Source organism: Suncus etruscus, chromosome 3 (genome assembly GCF_024139225.1).
Source record: "Suncus etruscus isolate mSunEtr1 chromosome 3, mSunEtr1.pri.cur, whole genome shotgun sequence".
NCBI classification, from domain to species: domain Eukaryota; kingdom Metazoa; phylum Chordata; class Mammalia; order Eulipotyphla; family Soricidae; genus Suncus; species Suncus etruscus.
Genome location: NC_064850.1, coordinates 46902158 through 46925387, shown reverse-complemented (window position 1 = coordinate 46925387; position 23230 = coordinate 46902158). Strand labels below are relative to the sequence as shown.

The following is a 23230-nucleotide window of genomic DNA, read 5'->3' as shown; positions in this document are numbered from 1 at the left end:
ACTGACACACGACCCGGAGGTGCCAGAATGTTGCCAGCGTGCCTGTTGCGCCTGCGCCGAGCATCCCTGAACGGTCCTCCAGGACTCCGGAAAGATGCTGCCAGAAATCACTTGGTTTCTCAGAGGGATGGTGCTGGGCTGCTGTGTCTTTTCTTTGATCACCATGTTCGGGTCCATCAGGCAAGGCCATGAAAAGCAAAGGACCCACCATGAGCATCACCACCTACAAGCACCAGGCCAAGAGCTCAGACACCTGGCATGGGAAGCCAATGCCAACCTCCAGTCCAGTACTTCAGTCTACTGCATGGTTCTGGTAAGTCCTCAAGATCTGCTGCTCTGGGCTGCAGTGAAGGACTCGTGGATCACACACTGTGATAAGGCAGAATTCTTCAGTTCCGAAGACGTAAAAGAGTTGGAGTCGGTGAACGTGAATGTGAGTGAACCTTGGTTAGTGATGAAGGCTGCCTACAAGTACGCCTTCGATCATCACCAAGAAGACTACAATTGGTTCTTCCTGATACTCCCTGATACTTTCGCTGTGATTGAAAACCTAAAGTATTTTTTGTTAACAAAGGATCCTGCACAACCTTTCTATCTGGGCCATGCTATAAAATCTGGAGAGCTTGAGTATATAAGCGTGAACGGAGGAATTCTCTTAAGTCGAGAAGCAGTGAGAAGACTCAATAGCCTTCTGATAGACCCTGAAAAGTGTCCTAAAAGAAGAGGACTTTTTGGGTCCTTACCTGGAGATATGCAGCTGGCTTTCTGCCTGAAATATACTGGAGTATTAGCAGAAAATGCAGAAGATTCTAAAGGAAAGGATGTTTTTAATACCAAAAGTGTAAGGCTGCTTATTCAAGAGGCAATGCCGCATCATGGCAACAAGGTAATTGAAGGATGCTGTTCAGATATGGCTGTGACTTTCAGTGGACTGTCTCCTAACCAAATGCATGTGATGATGTATGGAGTATATCGGCTCAGGGCATTTGGGCATGTTTTCAAGGATGAGTTGCTTTTCTTACCTCCAAATGGTTCTAACAGTGACTGAGAAATGAAAAAAAAAACTTGTTTGTGATGACTAAAGAGAAAGGGTGTTATCTTTTTTGTAGTACAAGGACATATGTTCAACAGCCATATTTTTACCTTTTTTTTTTTTTGTCCTTTAGTCTAATTTGGTGGTAGTAGTCAAATTGCATACTAAAGTTGAGTAGTGTCTTTGGAAACAGAATTGCCTTAAAACATGAACTTTCCAAGTGTGTTAAAATGCCTTTGAGAGTTATAATTTTGCAAATAAAATATATATAGATATTTTTGTGATAATGTTTTAATTTTAATGTTCATACATTAAAAACCTGGTACTTTTCTCATTAGTTACACAAATGATTTCTTTGTTAGATTTCTAACATATGTGAATGGGTCTCTAGCTGTGAGTTTGTGATTTAAATAAAACTCAATTGTGTGTTTCTTTTGGGAAAAAATTATATAGTAGGTACATTTTTTTTTTTGCAGAACCTCACTCAGAAGAGTTTATGGTGATAGGGATCAAACTGGAGTTCCAGTAGATGTTCCACCTCCTAAGCTATCTCCCCAGCTCCTGCATTTTCATTCTAACATGTACATTAAAAGCCAAAAACCCTTCTACATGCTCAATAAAATAGTTTATCCTTTTAACTGCATTACTAAATTTGTAAGGAAGTAAGACAAATTTCTAACTTCCAAAAGTAAAGCACAATTCTGAGCAAAAAATTTCTTGGGGCTGTAGTGGTAGCACAGCGGTAGGGCTCTTGCCTTGCACATGGCTGACCCAGGACGGACCTCAGTTTGATCCCTGGCATCCCATATGGTCCCCAAGCCAGGAGAGATTTCTGAGTGCAAAGCCAGGAGAAACTCCTGAGTATCACCAGGTGTGGTCCAAAAAACAAAAAACAAAAAAGAAGAAATTCAGTCCAAACAGGTGATTGTCTCTGGTAAATTTAAATTCCCAGTTTTAATAGTGGCTTGTTTTCAAATAAATGGTAAAGAAAAAAGAAATAACAAATGTGAAAATAAAACAACAAGTCAAAGCAGGTTCTCAAAAAAATATATAGAAGTAATTGCTATCAAGAAAGTACAAAAGAAATAGGTAATGTATTAACCTACATATGATGTCATATAGTTGTAAAAAATGATTCAAAGTTAGTTAACTTTTTTTAGCTTATTCCTTTTTTCAATATATTTTTATTTAAGTAACATGATCATATTTGGGTTACAGTCATAACCAGAACACCCCCCTTCACCAGTGCAACATTACCCCCTCCCCCCTTTCCATCCCCTACCTGTATCTGAGACAGGCATTCTACTACAGTAATTTGTTTTTAAGTTCAGTAAGTTGTATTTTTTTTCCTTAAAGGATAAGAGTAAAAAAATATAGTAAAGGTGTGATAGTGGCAATCGCCAATGTTTGCATTGGAGAAAATGGAAAAAATGGAAAAAAAAAATCCTTGACCTGATTACAAAAAGGCCTCACCCCATAAGTTTATTGGCATAAAACAGACTCTGGGTTCCAGGCATACCAGTCTATCCAACTCCAGTCATTCTTAAGGTCCCGGTGAAACTTTTTCACACTTTAGCTATTGTTGGTATCAGACTCTTATATTTAAAGACTCTGGATTCTGTGCATTTCTCTCATTGATGTCAGGCTGATGTGGAGCATCCTCTAATTTCAGCATATCATTAAATGCAGAGCGATCTGCCCTGCATGCAGACTGCTGCTGAGTCGCCTGGGTGTTGGGAGCACTCTTTAGAGTAAGTCAATGCCAAAGCAGTGGTAGGTCTTCTCTGGTAGAGGCTTGGATCCTGGTAATGTTAAAGACAATTGTGGTTGTTTCCATAGATGGTATCCATTGTTCAGGTGTGTGTGGGCGATGCCCATTCTTCTGAGGCCTGAGCCAAATTATTATGCCAATGTTCAGGGTAAAAGGCCTAATTACATTACCAAATTTGTGTTCCCATCTCTATTAGATAAGAACTTGTTTGCATATGTATTATTTTCCCATTTTAATGTGCCTATGCAAAAGAGAAGCAATGCCACAAGATATTGTTGGTGCATCTGGGGGCCAATGAATAAAGTCCAACATTTCCCGTAACTTGGTATAAACGTGAAATCTATACAGAGTTACTCTTATACTAGTATTGCTTATAAAACAGATCTCACAAGGGGAAAATCAAACAATCAAATAACTAATCTAGTGGGCAAAATTGTCACAAAGTTAGTTAACTTTTTAAAAGCAGTACACAGCACCCATCGCCTTAGAGAAAGAAAGTTATTAACTTGGGGCCAGAGAGATAGTACAGCGGTAGGGCACTTGTCTTGCACGCTGCTGACCTGGGATGGATTCAGGTTCAATTCCTGGTATCCCATATGGTCCCCCGAGCCTGCCAGGAGCGATTTCTGAGCACAGAGCCAGGAGTAATCCTGAGCACCACCGGGTGTGGCTAAAAAAGGTTATTAACTGGTTTACTTGCTTTAGCAAACACTGATCATTTAAATGATAAACCACTTGAATTTTTTACTTCCAAAATTAAAACATTACCACCTTTTATTTTTATTTTGGTTTTGGTTTTTGGGCCACACCTGCTGACACTCAGGGGTTACTCCTGGTTATGCACTCAGAAATCGCTCCTGGCTTGGGGGACCATATGGGATGCAGGGGGATCAAATCACGTTTCAGTCCTAGGTTATTGCGTGCAAGGCAGAAAGGCTGACCTTTCTTTTCTGGACAGATAATACTTGCAGCCTGTAACATGCATTTTTTTTAACAAACTCTCCTTCTGTGAATGGTTTCCCTGCCTTAGCAATCATCTCACTAACCATGTAACTAGCTTCGACTGATGCAACATTCTCTTTGGTTGCTTTCTTGAAGAAATCTTGTTGCCTCATTAGGCATGCTTTAAGACTGGCAACCCGCTTGGCTCTCTCACTTCCTTGATATTTTGCACATTCCTCAGCATGTTTAGTTGAACAATGGCGTTTCAAGTTGTATTCCTTGTGCACTGCAACTTTCTCTGAGCAAGTAAGACATGTGGGGATGCCCCTGTGCTCAACAAAGAAATACTGCGTCTCCCACTTTTCCTGAAATTGTCTGTGCTTGTCATCAATCTTTCTCTTCACTGCAGGCTTTGATGAAGTTATGATGAAGGTATGACAAAATCTAATTCTGTAATAAACTTCTCTCCCTTCTCTCCCTTAGGCCTCCGATAATGCAAGGGACAGCGGGAAGGAGCAGCGGAAATGACGTCTGCGCTAGGCGCAAAGTATTCGCGATTATTTGCTTTCTGAATATTCGCAATAAAGAATCGCATTAGTAAGGGGAAAAAATCACATTAGTAAGGAAAAAATCGCATTAAACATTTGCATATGGGGTATGTGAATGTTTAATGCAATTTTTTCTTACTAATGCGATTTTTATTGCAATTATTCGGTAAGCAAATAATTACGAATACTGGGATATTTGAAGGCCAGTCGTGGGCCACAAAATGTTGTACAGAGGGCCCAAACAGCCCGTGGGCCGGGAGTTTGAGACCCCTGCATTATTGTTATAAAAGCAGGTCAGGGAGGCAATTCAGTGGTCATAGATAGCTCAGTGCTTCACATGAGCTAGAACCCAATTTTGTATCCAAATATTATGTGACTTCCCAGAACTATCAAGTATGCCCTGAACACTATAGGGGTGGCCCTGGTGGTCCCTGGTAGCACAAGACCTGCACAACTCCACATCCTTTGTCCCAAGAGTTGCACCATCTGGCCTGTTGGCAAAGGTCAGTAGGAGTGGCCTTCAGAGCACCTGTGACCACTTAAATTTCAAAGCAATCAAAAAGCATCCCAGATTACACATTATAATGTCAGTCCAGTGACAACTTATATGTACTGAATATATCTTATGAGTATTTTGGTATATTTCTACTAAAATATGAGTATACCAAAATAGAAGTAATATAAGGAACATTATAAGGAAGGAATGAATGGAAAATGCAACAGATTCGTTACATTGTCAAACTCCAAAAAAAAGGGGATCAAAGAAAACCACAAAACAAGATGCAAGAGACAGCAAGTCTTTATCAACATGTTATGAACAGAGGTCATGTTTTAAAAATAAAATTTTCATCTCAGCAAAAGATAGGAAGGTATAAGTTTATAGACCAAACCAGAATGAATGGTCTTGAGTGCATATTCTGCTGATGCAAGGGCAAATGCTGAAAAGGAAGAACTAATTAATTACGAAAGACTAATTAATTGGATAAAAGACAGGTGATGGAGGCCTTAGAAGCTCAACAAATTAACACTTTTCCAAGATTCTACTACCAGAACTGCCAAAACTCTCCCATTATTTATTCACAACTCTCATTCAAATAGTTTCCAAAATTAACATGATAAACAAACCTACTTCTAGAACAACTCACTATCTGTGTAGACTAATGTTCTGTAAAATAAAAACACTTTTCAGGTTTTATCCCACCAGACTGATCTTCTCCAATCAGATACCAATAGATCCAACAAGTCCCACTATCAAGGGATGTCAGGGCTTCTCCTCGTCTGTGCAGAAACTTCCTCCATGTGCATATACACACATCTTATCATCTAATGACAGAGTTATGTTTTCCCTTCAGTAGCAAAATTCCCAGAATATTCTGTGGTATGTCTCAGTTCCTCCAAACCACACTCATGTCTCCTCTCTCTGAATCTCTTGTGTTTACAATTTACACCACAGGGTTGAGCTCTTAATTTTATTGTTTGTGTTACTCTCTAGTCTTGTGTCACTCATATCTATTGTAAATAACTGAAAAATAACAGATGTACATGGATTATTTTCTGTTCATGTGTGCCATAATGCAAGAGTCACAGTGCCCTGTTCTCCTTGCATCTACATGGCGAACAATTGCACAAGTCTGAATTACTGCTGGTTAACCTGACTAGAATCTTCAACATCCTCTCTTGGGAATGGCTCTGAACAAAACACAGAACTAAGAGCATCTTGTATTTCTGAGTCACTTAACCTTTTTAGGATGATCTCATTGAACCCAAAACCAGATAACACAGAGAGAACTGATAAAAGAAAGATAGGGTCTTGCCCTCTGCTCATATTTCCATTCAAAAAATAGAAAATGAATTATGGGGTTCTAAAATCTAAAATGTTCAATTCGCCCACAAGAAAAATATGCATATTAAAATTCAATGTTTATTCTAAAGATTGCTCCTGATGCAATTTAAAATCCAGATGAGTCACAAGTTTATAATAATGTTTAATTCAAGGACCAAAAAAAGTCAAAGGTCAGCTAAGAACAGAGAAACTACCCATTGATATGCAAGATTCTTCCCCCTAGTAGTTCCCAATGTCTCTTCTTGTGACATTATCTTGAGTTATGCAATTGATGATGAATTAATTTAACATCAACTAGTTAAACCTTAACATATTTTATTAAGAAAAGTATTAGCTGAATTGCTAACTATTGTCAATCTTGAAAAAATATTTTGCAGTAGCTTCCTACTTCATCTTGTAAGAATTCTTTTATATAGACTAATGTGAGATCATTTGCTTATAAAAGGGAATTTCAGAGGAAATCACCATGACAGAAATATAGGAAGCTCCTTGCTTTTTTGCTCTAAAGAGGAAGAATAGACAATCAAATAGAAGATAGGCTAATGAGAGGGTCCAACAATTTGGAGGGAAACTTACAGTAGGACAACCAACACAATCTAAACTAAAGGGGCATGGAGGTGAACCCCATGACACTGGACAGTAGGTAGATAGAGAGAGATGCCTGGAGTCCAAAATGAGAAACAGAGTGCCAATGTCCAGTGGCATTCTTCACAAAAATAGAACTAAAACAGAGGGACATGTGCCTGGGATCACAAAAGACCCCACATAGCAAGAACATTCCTAGGGGCAAAGACCAAAAGTGAAAATAATCATACCCCTCTGACTTCAAACTAGACTACAAAGTGATAATAATTAAAACAGCACAGAATTGGAATAAACACAAGCACAATAAAGAAGGATATAGACTTAAGAGCCCCAAAGTAACATTGCATATATACTTTACATCAAAGGAACCAAGAACCTAGATAATTTCTTCAGTGTGGGGGGAAATGAATAGTTCACATGCAAAAGGCTAATACTAAAATGCTATCTGAACCCATGTTCATAATTGATTCAAAATGGATTAAAGTGGGAATAGACACTAGAGCTATGAAATACATGACAGAGAATATAGGTGATACATCCCTTCATATCAGTCTTTGGGGAGCAGTTCCAATGGTAAGGGAACAACACAAAATTAAACAAATAGAAGTACATTGAGCAGTAGCTTTAGAAATTGCATTAAAAAAAAAAAGTAAAAAGGGGCCGGAGAGATAGCATGGAGGTAAGACGTTTGCCTTTCATACAGAAGGCCATTGGTTTGAATCCCGGCATCCCATATGGTCCCTTGAGCCTGCCAGGAGTGATTTCTGAGCGTGGAGCCAGGAGTAACCCTTGAGCGATGCCAGGTGTGATCTCCCCCCCCAAAAAAAGAAATTGCATCAAAACCAAAAGTCATCCTATTTAATGGGAAATAGAAATTTTCACATCATACAGCTTAACCTGATAAAGGGTTAATAATCAAAATAGATAACTTGTAAGTGCTAACATTTAAAAAAAACTTAAAAGCAAGCAGAGAATAGGCATTTCTACAAAGAAGACATATAGACACAATGCAGGCACATGAGGAGCAGAGATAGTACAGGGATTAAGGAATATTCCAGGCAAGTGACCAACCCTAGCTCAATCTTTGGCACCACATGATCCCCTGAAAACCACCAGCAGTCCTAGTCATCCCCAGCAGTCCTAGTGATCCTCAGTATTCCAAGGCCTGAGCAATGCTACACTGAACTGCCTGTCCAGTTGGCCAAGAATTGCCATAAGGGAACTCTAGGCCCTGAGCAATGCAGAAAAGGGTCCACCATGAGGGCACATAAAAAGATGCTCAGTATTTTTTTTATTATTTGAGAACAGCAACCTCACAGTCATTAAAATAGCTTTCAATCAACAGACAATAAAAGCAGAGGCCTGGGAGAAGACGTGGAAAGAAAGGAGTCATTATATACTGTTGGTGTGAATGGAGATGATGGGCCTTTGTAGAAAGCTAGTTGGAGAGTCCTAAAATTAGAAACAAAAAGTCCGCCTGTTGTTCTATTTGCCCACTTCTAGGTACTTATCCTCAAAATATAAATACATTCATACACCTTTTCTTAAAGCCCATGTTCTCTCTTAAGCACATATCTCAATTGCTTGTCTCAATGTTTCTCTGCTTGCCTGCTTCCACTCTGGAGAAGCCCATGTTCTCTCTTAAACACCTTCCTCTCTTTCTCTTTCTCAGTCTCTGTCTCTCTTTGTATCTCTCTGTCTCTCTTTGTATCTCTCTGTCTCTGTTTCTCTCTCTCTCTTCTCACATCTTTCTTTTTTCCTCACATCTTTCTAAGCAAGTTTCACTCTAAAACCTACCTTGCTTCACACCAAAAATATACTAATATATTAATAAAATAAAAAATATATTAATAAAAATATATTAATTCAAATCCTATGTTAGCATATAAAGAAATACCCACGTTGTAAAATTGCCCCAGGCAGAAGGATTTGAAAACAGGTAACCACAAAGAATTAATAAACCAAGTCAGTCAAGAAAAAGTCATAGAATCAGTGGCTTCTCCCTCATGGTCTCTCTGCGTGCCAAAGCCAAACTGACCTTTTTTTATTAATCCAGTACAAAATTCATCAGGCAAGGGAAAGTTGAGTGATCCATGTGGGATTTTACATATCAAAGGAATAGGTTTAACAGAAGGAGGAAGTTGAGGGAACACCTTTATTTTGCGTTAATAGCTGGGTGTTATCTTATATGATGCCATAGTAGCTTATTTTTGAGGTGCTATGGTTTGAACCCCAAGCTTTATCCATGTGAAGCATGAGCTACATCATTAAGCCACACCTCTGGTCTTGTTTATAATAATCAAGAACAAAACGCAATCAAAATCAGCAAGTAAAGATGATATAATGTCTGTGGACAATAAAATATCACTCAGCTGTAAAGAAAAAGACGTGAACATGCCATTAGCAAAAACATGAATGACCCTTCAAGGTCACGTGCTTAGTGGAGCATCAGACAGCAGAAGACACGCCTGTGAGCCCATCACACATGGGAGAGAGAAAAAACAGCTGATGAACAAATTAAAACAAAAGTAAACTTAGAACTATAGGATCAAGTATCAATTACCAGAAAGGAAAGGGGAAGGGGTTTATAAATCAGACTAAAGGGAGAAAATTGGTGGTGAAGGATAAAATGAGACTTTTTATGGTCAACTTCATGGCTCTTAAACATATATTTATTTTTTAATGATTGCATACTTGAAATTTCTGTAATGTTCTAGTTCAAGATTGCTTTGATATAAATATAAAAAGGTAGGTAAAAATACTTGTCAAACAAGTATAAGTAAAAAATTTTAATTCTTTTTTTTATAATTATCTTTATTTAAACACCATGATTACAAACATGATTATAGTTGTATGATTACAGTCATGTACAGAACACCCCCCTTCACCAGTGCAACATTCCCACCACCAATTTCCCAGATCTCCCTCCTTCCCACCCCCCTACACCTGTACTCAAGACAGGCTTTCTACTTCCCTCATTCATTCACATTGTAGTTTTTAGTGTAGTCCTCTCTCCAACTGCACTCATCACTCTATGTGATGAGCTTCATGTCATGAGCTGCACCTACCAGCCCTCATCTCTCTTGTCTCTGAGATATTGTTAAAAATGTCTTTCGTTTTTCTTAAAGCCCATAGATGAGTGAAACCATTCTGCGTCTTTCTCTCTCCCTCTGACTTACTTCACTCAGCATAATAGATTCCATGTACATCCATGTATAGGAAAATTTCATAACTTCATCTCTCCTGATGGCTGCATAGTATTCCATTGTGTATATGTACCACAGTTTCTTTAGCCATAATAGATTCCATGTACATCCATGTATAGGAAAATTTCATGACTTCATCTTTCCTGATGGCTGCATAGTATTCCATTGTGTATATGTACCACAGTTTCTTTAGCCACTCATCTGTTGAAGGGCATCTTGGTTGTTTCCAGAGTCTGGCTATTGTAAATAGCGCTGCAATGAATATAGGAGTAAGGAAGGGATTTTTGTATTGTATTTTTGTGTTCCTTGGGTATATTCCTAGGAGTGGTATAGCTGGATCGTATGGAAGCTCAATTTCCAGTTTGTGAAGGAATCTCCATATCACTTTCCATAAAGGTTGTACTAGATGGCATTCCCACCAGCAGTGAAAAAGAGTTCCTTTCTCTCCACATCCCCGCCAGCACTGCTTGTTTTCCTTTTTTGTGATGTGTGCCAATCTCAGTGGTGTGAGGTGGTACCTCATAGTAGTTTTGATTTGCATCTCCCTGACGATCAGTTTATGCATGTTTATTGAAGTATTCATTTTTTTTTTTTTGGTTTTTGGGACACACCCGTTTGACGCTCAGGGGTTACTCCTGGCTATGCGCTCAGAAATCGCTCCTGGCTTGGGGGAACCATATAGGACATGGGGGGATCAAACCGCGGTCCATCCTACGCTAGCGCTTGCAAGGCAGACACCTTACCTCTAGTGCCACCTTCCCGGCCCCTAAAGTATTTATTTTTGTACTAACAAGAAATAAAGCTAGTGAAGAGATACAATATTTTTCCATGAGAATTGTTTTTTTATTTTATGCATCAGGTCTTCCAAATTGACTTTAGTATTATAGTAGGTTAAATATTATTCTAAAAATTTAACTGTTTGGGGGCCTGGAGAGACAGTACAGCAGCGTTTGCCTTGCAAGCAGCCGATCCAGGACCAAAGGTGGTTGGTTCGAATCCCGATGTTCCATATGGTCCCCCGTGCCTGCCACAAGCTATTTCTGAGCAGACAGCCAGGAGTAACCCCTGAGCACCGCCGGGTGTGACCCAAAAACAAAACAAAAAAAAACTGTTTTATATTATTTTTAAGTTAAGTTATTTTTAAATTTTAAGTTACTTTTAAAAAAACACTCATATAGTAGTGGCATTTAATGTCATCTTAAGAAGCCTAAATTCTGTCTTATTTCCACTTCATAAGTCAACATGTCAAAAGATGCAAAGGTTTGATACATACCAGCAGTTATTCCATCTATTCTAAACCCTAGTCAACCCATTCAAATCACTTAATTGGTTGTGAGTACTGTGACCAGGTTAATTGAATGCAGCTTCTTTAGCTCATCATTCACCTCAGTGAATCTTCAAGCACACACTGTTTTCAGTAACTCCAAAACAGAGTCATGAGTCCTTACTAAACAAATGCAGAAGCTGGTGGAAAAAGAAAATGCATTATAGCAAAAGAAAAGAACATAAATATGGTTCCTCTCTTAGAAGACCTTACACTCCAGACAATAAATCGAGTTGATCATTATTATGGGTAGAATTGTATTCTCCCAAATTCATATATTATGTTCCTAATATCACTGTGCTTATATTTGAAGTTAGGGGCTCTAAGGAAGTGATTATGGTTAAATGAGGTCTATTAAGTAAAACCCGAGCCAGTAGAATTTGTGTCCAATAAGAGATAACCAAGAACTTTCTCTCCCTCTCACTCCCTCTTTCTCTCCCATGCAACATACAGGGAGAAGGGATCTGTGTGTAAACCTGGAAGAAGACTCCACCCAAACCCAGATCTGCACCTTGATCCAGAATTTCAGACAACAGAACTGTAAGAAATATATACAGTGACTGTAAAAATGTATCCAGCCATTGGGAGTTGGTTATAGTAGATGAAGTTAACTAATCATGTCTCTCCTTCAAAACAAAGCAGGGCTCATAAATGGCAGCATTATTGTCTTGACAGGGTAAAAAATTTACAGATCTAAAAGATCAAACAAGTCAAGAAGAGCAAAAGAAAATAATCTTATCATCCCAAATACCTTTTTGCTCTTCATAGCACCTTAGTCATTTCCCTTCAAGTCCAACCCAACCCAGCACAGAGAAAGCTCCTCTCCTCAAGCCCCCCCCCCAACCAAATTTATTTGGACTTTAATATTCATTGCATAGTGGGCAAGACCACATCCTCCATTCCTCAATGCCTTGTTCTGGGGTAGATCAGAACATTTCAGTGTTCAAGGCAATCATGATGGAACCAGCTTAGCAAAGCTATTCTTTGGCTCTTTTCCCCACACCCTTTGCAGCCCTTGAATATTCACTTTCTCTGTGAACAAATATTATGAAGAATTATCGTAATGTTTCATTAATAAAAGGATTATCAACTGATGATGCCATTTCAAGAAAACAGTTTTGCCTCAGCATGCAATAAACAAAAGCAAATTGAATGCTGAAGTTGCTAAAAGTTTTTTCAAAATATTTTTGCTTCTGTTCACACCCTTGCAAAGAAAATTTGTATTTTTTGTGTTCAAAATAAAGCAGGATTAAGGCTCTAAAATTGCCTCCCTAAAGAGCTTAGCATATGGAAACCAGGCAAATTCCAGCAGGAAACTTTTCAGTGCAGAAGGATAGAACATAGCCTGCCCAAAATAGCGCTGTCTGAAGAAGCATGTAGTATTTCCCCCAGGAAAACAGCATGAGTTTCTTTCTTCTTGATATAGGAAGGCCAATCCTGCACCAAAAAGTAGAATTTGTTCCACAAGTTCCTTTACACTGGACACTGAGCTGGATGTGAAGATGGTTTTTGACCCAAAGGGATACAGAAGAATGAGAGCCTAGAGCCTTGAAGGACTTAGGGACTTGAGCTGTGAGGCTAACAAGAGAAAATCTGCTGTAAAGAATGAGTAGAAAGTAAACAAACTGGGGCCCAGAGAGATAGCACAGCGGCATTTGCCTTGCAAGCTGCCGATCCAGGACAAAAGGTGGTTGATTTAAATCCTAGTGTCCCATATGATCCCCCGTGCCTACCAGGAGCTATTTCTGAGCAGACAGCCAGGAGTAACCCCTGAGCACCGCCGGGTGTGGCCCAAAAACTAAAAAAAAAAAAAAAAAAAAGAAAAGAAAAAAGAAAGTAAATAAACTGTAGCCATACACAGATTGCAGCTTAAAGAATCATCAAAGTCAGCATCAGAGCAAGTTACCTGGGTTGTTACCTAATTTGCCCTATAATCATTATTGGTAAGATCAATACAAAGTGTATGTCCAAAGCTCTGAAATCAAAAACCCAAGAATCACAAAACAGACTTGGAACAAAGGAAAAGAATGTTCATTTAAAAGCATGGGAGTGGCACCGAGCAGCAAATGTATGATGACTCCATTTCTAGATTTTTCTGAAGCATGGAACATGAGCAAGTTACAGATTTGGTCTTGCAAAGGAGAGATCTGTAGTGACGAATTTACAGAACAAGATATTCAGAACATTTTCATGCAACATTTTTTTCACTGTCATTTCAGGAAAGAAAGATGAGGATTGAACTAAAAAAAATAAATAAAAGGAGAAGATACAACATAAAATTTCCAGCCTAAAGTAATGCTCAGATGAAAGGGCCCTATTCGCCATTCACAAATGTGAGTTTTTATCAGCACATTGAAAGACTTACGGCCTCAGCATTCCCTTTGTATTGAACTCTCTCAGCTCCAGCTGCAGACTATAAATTAGAAATTAAAAGACACAGTTGTAGCTATTTTTCCCTAGCTTTATATATCATTCATCAGTGTAAATATTTGAAGGCTCTAAAACATGATGAAATTATTTGAAACCAAGGGAAAAATGGTACCTAGTGACAGTGTGTGTCTAGGCTAGCCCTTATGAAACAGCCATGAGCTCATCAATATTTTTGCTCTTTTTTGAAGAAAATCAGAGGTTGCATTTCTGTTTCTTATTTTGGCCATTTTTTAAAATGTTCTAATCCATTTCAAGAGCATTTAACTATACTTAAACACATCTTAAGAAGAGATCAACCTGTATTTGCTGATGTAGTTAAATATCTATGAGGATTGGAATCTCAAGAGTATACACTCCCACCTATAAGAGGCAAGGTCTCACTTTACCACTCAAATCATATTGCATACTGTCACAATAGGATTTGGGGGGGGGAGGGTGTTAGAACAACATTAGCACCCAATTCTGTTAAATGAAGAGGGCAGGTGGCGTGTTAGAGACTTCGAAAGACAGGATAGCTGACCGGGGCAGAGGAAGAATAAATTCCTACAGAGCCCTCTGTCAACATAGAGCAAGAGTCCCCTGAAGTCCTGGCTGGAAAAAACTTAGGGACCACAGGACTGGAGTCCAGAAGATGTGTGGCCACTGGATGCTCGAATGTTGACAGACTTCAGAGGGCAGTGCTGAGAACACTTTTTAGCTGTCACTTTCAAATTCTCTGCATTCTCTTAAACACATAATCTGAGTCAGTCTATTGCCTTTGCCTTTCTATACTTTCAAGGGACATTCCGTCCTGTGATGCCCCTCACCTTCCCATCACCATTTCCACAACATCCCCACCTGTCAGGACTCCTGGCAGATGTGACTCTGGAAATCACCCACACACAGACAGTGATGGCTGGACTTCACTTAAGTCCTACCATGGATGTGTTGTCAGTTACCTCAGTGCTAACCCAAGTTGACCACAAAGCTGTTGATTTCATCCAACTCATTAGTAATGCAACCTCCAACCTGCCTTTCTTTCTTTTCTCCATTTCCAACTCCTCCTTTATCTCTGCATCCACAACTTTCAGTTGAAGCATATGGATGCTGTCTCTGTGGTTTATATTCTGTAGACCTGAGACAAGGTCTTCTTATCACTATGAATTTCTCTTCTGTCATGTGGAGAGAGAAGGAGCATAGCTTTCTCTCACTTTGAACATCTGTCTCGAGAAAGGAAGGAAGGAAGGAAGGAAGGAAGGAAGGAAGGAAGGAAGGAAGGAAGGAAGGAAGGAAGCAAGGAAGGAAGGAAGGAAGGAAGGAAGGAAGGAAGGAAGGAAGGAAGGAAGGAAGGAAGGGAGGGAGGGAGGGAGGGAGGGAGGGAGGGAGGGAGGGAGGGAAGGAAGGAAGGAAGGAAGGAAGGAAGGAAGGAAGGAAGGAGGAAGGAAGGAAGGAAGGAAGGAAGGAAGGGAGAGAGGGAGGGAGGGAGGGAGGGAGGGAAGGAAGGAGGGAAGGAGGGAGGGAGGGAAGGAAGGAGGGAAGGAGGGAGGGAAGGAAGGAGGGGGGAAGGGAGGAGGGAAGGAAGGAGGGAAGGAAGGAAGGGAAGGAAGGATTGAGGAAAAGAAAGGGAAAATGGAATGGAAGGAAGGATCCAGAAGTGTGTGAGAAGGACCAGATTACCTCAAGTACAAAGGAGGGAGAGCTTTTCTAGAAAGATTTATTACTTGACAGACATAAACCAGATGCTTTGCATACAGTCTCTGATAAAACCCCATAAGATATGCATTATTATCTGAATTTGCAGATGTAAGAAAAACTAAAAGCAGCCTCAGAGAGCAAAACCACAAGAGCAGATCACTTCCAGGAATCTCATATGGCAGGTCCATGCAAAGAACTCAGCATTCTGAGAAGGCCTGGCCTTGCAAGTCAAGCCAAGTGAGGGCCCAGTGTAACCATGTGATTAGTACCAACCGCACCAGTTGAGGGCAGATGTGGCCTCCCAAAATCAGAGAGATGAGGTAAGTGCTAAATCCTTCACCTTGCATGCAGCTGACTGAAGGCCTATCCTGAACACATGGTCCCCTGAACATTTTTAGGCATGATTCCTAAGCACAGAGTCATGTATAGGCCCTGAGTACCCAAAAAACATCCTAAATCATAAATACAGGCTCTACTATCCATTACCAAGAGGGTTTCAATCACAAGAGAAAATCTTGTCAAATCCAGCCTCCCCATTCTGGGCTCAGACCTAACCTAACCCTCACCCTACTCCAGATCCCATCTTGTCCATACAAGACACAGCCAGGAGAATGTATGTGGTGGCAAAGCACGCTAAAAGCAAGGCAGAAAACAAGAACTGTCTATGCATGGAGTGTGCAGAGCAGGAAAGTCAGTCAAGGTTCTGAAGGGACATCAGCAGCAGTGAACATGGATGAACTAAGGCAAGATGCAACGACCTGGCTCAGTCTTATGGACTGACATAAGATCAGCGCCAGGCCTACGTCAATGATGGAACCTTCCCTTTAACACTCAGAAGCCCACAAAACCACATAAAATACTGAAGCACAGGAAGTTAACAATTCAGCAAAGGCATGGAAAGTACTGGCATCCAGAGAGCAATAAGGAAGGCAGAAGGTAATGAGTTGGGAACAGACACACACACCCCCTCCCAAAGAAGATGCAGGATAGACCACCACTCTGGACCAAGGTCATAGAGCCAAGATTGTTAGAGTAACAGATCCAGAGGCTAAAGGAGAACTCGCTCATCATCTCAGGCTGACTCCTTGCTGTCTACTGGTAAAAGAAATTTAAAAAAAGGCTCATCAACAAAGCTTTCTGACCAAGTCGCAAAAGGCAGACTTTGAGAGCCAGAGACATAATGTGGTGGGAGGGCACTTGTCTTGCATGTGACTAACCCAAGTTGGTTCCAGGAAACTCATCTAACCCCGAAAGTCCCACTAGGCATGATCCCTGAGCAGAGCCAGGAAAGAGCTCTGAGCACACTGCCAAGTATGACCCAAGAAAAGAAAAGAAAAAGAAAATGAAAAAAAAAAAAAAAAAAAGCCGAACTTTACCAAAGATAATCCGATCACTGCCACCTACCATGTAATCAGAAATGTCAGTATAGGAAATTTGATTTTAACAAGACAGAAGGGACACTAATGGGTAGTGTAAATACTGTTCCTTCCCCAATGTCAGCTTCTGTGCTCTTCTCTCTTTTCCAGGATTCAGCAATCAAGTACCCTCTCATTGCTTTCATTATGTACCTACATCCAGACTAAGGCACACAAGGTTGGCATTCCTGATGCTATCACCTGAGAGGGTGTTTTGCCAGCAATCATGGCTCCCTTGGTGAACACTTTTTTTTGCCATTCTCCTGGCCATCTTTCCACATGTTCAGCACTGCCTCAGAAAACACAAACACAATCGTTGGCCTGATTATTGCAGGGAGACCATTTCTTTCTCCTCTGTAAACTCCACAGAGCCTTAGAGATTAAGCCAGGGCCCAGCCCCCCCTTTCCTCAGAGAAAATTGAGATCCAGGAGCATATCGATGTGAGAAGTAAATCCTACATTAGCATCCAAACCTTGCAAGAGGATTTTCACCCAAGTGCAATAGGTGTGATTGGAGAGGGGGGGTGTCGGATTGGGGGGGGGGGGGCAGTAGCAGGCAACTCAACTAAGCCTTGGATCCTCTACGATACTTTTCCAAGAAAAAATAAAAAGTCATGGATCTCTGGAGTGTTGTGTTGCAAAATTAAAACCACATATTAAAAAGCCAGCAGAGACTGAAGGAATCTCAGGAAACAGAAAAAGTACACAATTACCCTAAAAGATACCTCCTATTTAGGTCATATTTCTTTCTTTAGAGGAGCCTGGTACGTTGGGGTGCATTTATTCAAGGCCACAGAGGTTCTATTTGGACCCTAAAAATATCACCTAGCATTGAGAGACTGATGCTTCCCCCGGACTACTGAAGCCTCCATCTGCCATGGAATTCTCATCTAAGCCCTTGCAGCACTTTAATTGTAGGTCTCTATCTGCAGTGGCACTGCACAAGATAACTACAATAAGATCAAACTGGTTTCCTGCAGCTCTGGATTTTAACCAATCAACACCAGCCCCATGAATCTCCTTATAAATAAAATGTCTGCAATTGCACCAGTAATTGTTATGAACTTGCTCCAAACAAGTGAAAGGAAAAACAAATACACAAAGAACCTAGAGCTAAAAAAAAAAAAAAAAATCAAGATCATGGGCCAGAGAGATGATACAGTGGGTAGAGCACTTGCCTTGCATACAGCCAACCCAGGTTTGATTCCAGGTACCATATATAGTTCCCTGCACACTACCAGGAGTGTTTCCTGAGCACTTCTGATTGTGGCCCAAAAACCCAAAATAAATATAAAACCAAATATCTGCCTCCAAAAGGGAGAAGGTAAGGCCGGTGAGGTGGCGCTAGAGGTAAGGTGTCTGCCTTGCAAGTGCTAGCCAAGGAAGAACTGCGGTTCGATCCCCCGGAGTCCCATATGGTCCCCACAAGCCAGGGGCAATTTCTGAGTGCTTAGCCAGGAGTAACCCCTGAGCATCAAAAGGGTGTGGCCCGAAAAACCAAAAAAAAAAAAAAATCACAAAAGGGAGAAGGTCATCACTCACCCAGGTCTGACAAAGGGCTAATATTCAAGATCATGAAAGATGCCGAGAGATGGAGAGAAGGAGGCAGATTGGGAAAAAACAAAAGGGCCTCAATCCCATAGTCTGATTTGATTTTTTGGTTTTGGTTTTGGGACCACACCCGGTGGAGCTCGGTGGTTATTCCTAGCTCTATACTCAGAGATCACTCCTGGAAGAGCTCAGGCACTTATTTTAAGGGAAGTTGAGGCCAGTTGACTGTGAACAAGGAAAATGTTTTTCCTGCTGTCTTATCTCCTCACCCATCCTAGACTTTTATTTTGTTTTGCTTTTAGTCCCTACCCAGTGGTGGTGCTCAGGGCTTATTCCTGGCTCTGCACTCAGGGATCACCCCTGGCAGTGCTCAGGCAACCATATTTGGTGTCAGGAATAGAAGTGAAACCTGCTAGGCAAATGTCCTCTCCACTAGGCTATCTTAACAGCCTGTCCCTTGGCCTGACGTGAAAGCATCTGTGTGAACAGAGATGAGTGCACACCCTACCACCCCATCCCTCTCAGGGCTAAATGACCACCTGCAATTGCTTCGGCAAGAGCCCACAGTGAAGGAAAACTTGGGAACTTAGGGGGAAAATAGGGGAAGAGAAAGGCTGCCTGGATCCCATGCCATGATCTGAGGGAACTAAGCTTTGGAAGGAAAGGCCTCAGCTCCCCCACAGCTCCCTGCTCCCACCTTCCTGGGCTCCAGCTCTCTGAATAAAGAATCAGATGCTCCAAAGAGTCAGAGACCCAGGACAGAAAGACAAGCCCTGCCCAGCTGCAGGAATCCCCAGGGCTTGGCACACACTTTCTCTGAACCTTTCCCCTCAGGCCCTTCAGAGAGGCAGCCTGGGGAGATGAAAGGAAGGTCAGAAGTCCAGGCTCCTCCATGAATAGCACAAATATGTGGGGGCAGAACAGAGCAAGGCACTAGCCATGGGCTCTGCTGAGGTACAATGCTCGGAGCTCGATCCCAGCAGCCTTCTCTTAGTTACTTTGCTTCCTGTAGACAAAGAAAACCAAAAGTCCAGAACCAAAGGGAACCACTTCCTCTCCATAAAAAAGGGGGGGGGGATCCTCAAACTGCTGCAGGTAGAAATTGGTTACACCCCCAAATCAGCCTTTCCTGCTATTTTGAGCTGGCCAGAGCAATCACAGAGCAGGCAGGGTGTTTGTCTCCAGCATCCCCCTAGGTTCCCTGAGCACTGCCAGGGGAGATTCCTGAGTGCAGAGCCATGAAGAAGCCCTAAAATCTGCCATGTGGCTCCAAAACAAACTGAAAGACAGTCAAGATTTTCATCTGAATTATATATAGAATTAGAAAAAAAAAAGTGTGTATTGTGTTTGTGTGAAGTCAATGGTCTTTTGCCTTGTGCTCTCTTCCTGATCCAAAAGCCAGAACTCCTCTTTCTTTATCAAATCAATTCCCAATGCCAGGAGGGGGGTATATAAATATATAATATTTATATATTATATTATATTATATAATATATATAATAATATAGATCCTATTATATATTATATATAATAATATATAAGAAAGATCCAGGTGGATCTTTATATATCAAAAAAGAGATTTAAAAAGAGGAAGATGGGGAACAACTTTGTTTTAGGTTAATAGCTGGGTGTCTTCTTATGAGAGAGAGAGAGGAGAGAGAGAGAGGAGAGAGAGAGGAGAGAGGGGGGGGGGGTGTCCTAGAAAATCAAACCAAACTAAGGGCCTCACACATGCCAAAGAGCCCTTTCCTCAGGCAGACACAAGAATCACACAGTCAGGAGGTGGCAAGTTGTGGCCTGAGGGGTACCAGGGGCAGCAAAGATGGCACTCAGTCCTCACCATGTCTCTGCTGGGCCGGCTCTGAGCTCTTGGCCACATAACTGGATAACTAGCATCTTTTCTCTGATGGCAGAAAAACAGGCATTCCAGGCGCTGGACAATGCTCAGTGGAGTCCCAACCTCTGAGTCCCCTTTCTGAAGTTCTCTGACAATGTCTGAATGTGACAGTTCATCTCCCTACAACACCAGCTACATCCTTCCCCAAGGGAAGAATCTCTCCCCTGAGGTGCTATAGGGGCCTTGTCCAGGCAGGAAGCATTGGGGGCTGAAGGGCTCTGATCTGCTTTCCTGCTTTTGGTTTCTGGTGACCCTTTCACCAGAACTCAAAGGGAAAGGCCTTGAGACCAAAGAAAATTACAGTTCAGTTCGAGATCAGAGTGGGGGACCAGGGAAATGTCACGGTGACCCCTAGGTTTGGAAAGAACATGAAACATACCATAGAAGTGAGGGAACCAGACAATGGTAGTGGGAATGTCTCAGCCCTAGGCATGCTCCTGCTCCTCTTTCTGTGAATCAGAGACTCCAATCCAGGGCAGCCAAGTAAAATAGGGCTGTTATTCCCAGACTCTGCACCCTAATTATGACTAAATTATGAAGCTCCGGAAGCAATGGGCCACCTCTGTGGCAAACATACAAAACGGGACAAAACATGAGGGAAGCAGCAGCCTAGAACTAAGCTCAGGATCAGGCTTGGGCATGGAAGGCCATAAAAAAATCTGCTTGGAGCCAGGCCCAGAACTTTGTTTATGCCTTTCTTGAGTCACAACTGATGGTCCTAAGGACCCTCAGTGTTCCTGAATTAACCCTCAGTGCTCCTCAGTGTTCCTGAATAGAAATGGATGAGATTTTGCATGGGGGCCTGAGTTGAGCAGTGAACCCTAATGTCTTGAGCCTCGGGTCAGCCATGCTCAGACCAACACAGAGCACCTGTGTTGTGGTCTGAAATAAATCAGGGTGCCTCAGGGACAGAGAACTAGTACAGGGGATGGAGTTTCATAGGTGTTCCAAGCATCACCAGGAGTGACCCTTGAGCACAGAGCCAGGAATGAGCCCTGAATACAACCTTATGTGTCACCCCCATCAAAAACTGAAACTAAAAAGAATAAATTGAGGAACTTAGATTTGTACAGATTTTGCATGTGACTGAATCAGGTTCAATCCCTTAGAGACCACATGGTCCCTTGGAGCATCCTCAGAGTGACCAAGATAATCCCCAGCAGTACCACATCCTTGAACCCTTCTATTGAACCATGCACTGGGTTGGCCCAGGGTGGTCAGGAGGGACTCCTGGCATTGAGAGCCCCCACACAGAGAGACATAGACACACACACCCAAACCTAGACCTTTTGACATCTTTCACACAAGTTTGCTCCAAAGGCAGAACAACACAGGAAAACACCCGAAAGGACTTCCTGGTGCCTTTGTTTTTGCAGTGAGTTTTCAGACACAGGAGCCCTGCAAGAAAAGGGGCAACTCAATGGGGCTTCCCTAGAATAAAACGTTTCTGCTGTGAAATGACACTGCTGCAGGAAACAGGGTTTTCGGGCCTCCTGTCACATGCTGCCCCCCTGCCTGCACAAGGGACTACAGGCCAAAGCAGCCATCCCCAAAAGCCACTGCTGTCCTGCTGGAGTCCTTCCATCCAACCTGTGACTCCCCATGGTACTGACCTTGGCAGGAGCAATGCAAACCTCCTGGAGGCAGGAGGCTTGAAGTGCTATCACCTGGTCCAGGGACAGGATCATGAGACAGGGCTGAGGTTCAGGTCCAAACATCCACTCCTTGTGGCTGGCATAGGGCCTGAAAGCTCACTACCTGCCGGCATAGGGGGCCAAACTTATCTGAAGTCTTAAATTGTTGGCATCCAGGCAGAGATGGAGGTTATTGAGGGTCAGGAGAGAGTGGATCTGGCTAAGCATGCCAATGTTTCAGACAAATTGGGCAAAATCATGCTAAAGTGAGAGCTGGATTAAGGGGTTCACTGAAGGTCGAGAAGCTGGAACAGGGCTGTGTCAGCTTTTTGCACACCAACAATCCCATTTTCTAGCCAGATGTGGTCCCTGAGGTTTGGGCCCAGGAAACAAGAGTTGGGAGCTATATATAAAATTCTGAAGGCAATCGGGGAGTGATCAGGTTGCTGGGCTCTTCTGACACATTTATTGGGGACCCACAAGGTGCTGGGCCTGGTGGGACAAAGCAGCTTCTCCATTCCCTCAACTGGATGCCAAGTCACTTCTTCAGGTACAAGGGGTGATGATGTGATGCCTTCCTCAGAGCAAGTTTGAATTGGATCACAGGGCTAAGGGAGTTCACATTCTAAAACAAGGTGTTCCCAGCTGCTTCTTTCCTATCACCTATTCCTTTGATATGTAAATGTCCACCTAGACTATAGGTATTTTTCTCTTTCATTGACCCTCCCTCTCCTGGCTGAATTTGAACTGTTAAATAAAAACAATGACCTCTCCCTCCCTCCCTTTTCTTCCTCCCTCTCTCCGTCCCTCCCTCTCCTCTCTTCTCCTTTCCCTCTCCCCATTGAGCTGATTTTCTCTTCTAACATTTGAATGCATTTTAGGCAAGACACCTTATGCCTGCCTGCCTTCTCTCCCTCCTTTCCTTCCTTTCTCCTTTCCTTCCTTCCTCCCTCTCTCCCTTCCTTCCTTCCCCTCCCTCCCTCCCCTCTCCTCAAAAAAAAAAAAAAGAAAAAAAAACAACAGTTGTCAGTCTGGCGGGGCCCAGAGACCATGAGGCAAGAAGCTACCCAATTTTGATTCTCTTCCTCATCACTGGCTCAGTTTATTAATTCACATGGCAACCCTGCTTCAGACCCTCTCCTAGGTTGGGAATATTATGAGTGAATTTTATTTTACAGCCACAAAAGTCTCAGTACTCCTAGAACACTTATAAATCAGAGCCGTCTTGGCAGAAAAAAAAGATCTTTTTATTAGGGAACAATAAATGTTCTACTTGTGAGGATGCAACGCTCCAAAATAATGACAAATGAACAGGTCTTCAGGAGAAAATAGCAGTGACAGACACTGGGAAGACCAGACCCCAGAGACCTGGAGTTC

At 41.9% G+C, this 23230-nt stretch overlaps 2 protein-coding genes across 2 annotated transcripts in view; one reads left to right on the top strand and one right to left on the bottom strand.

Moving 5' to 3' along the window:
- PROX1 (prospero homeobox 1) overlaps positions 1–23230 on the bottom strand; it is a 612185-nt gene that overhangs the window by 276587 nt on the left and 312368 nt on the right. The window lies entirely within an intron of this gene.
- LOC126003353 (C1GALT1-specific chaperone 1-like) lies at positions 95–1048 on the top strand. Its single transcript, XM_049769537.1, has one exon. The coding sequence runs from the start codon at positions 95–97 to the stop codon at positions 1046–1048; it is 954 nt and encodes a 317-aa protein (XP_049625494.1).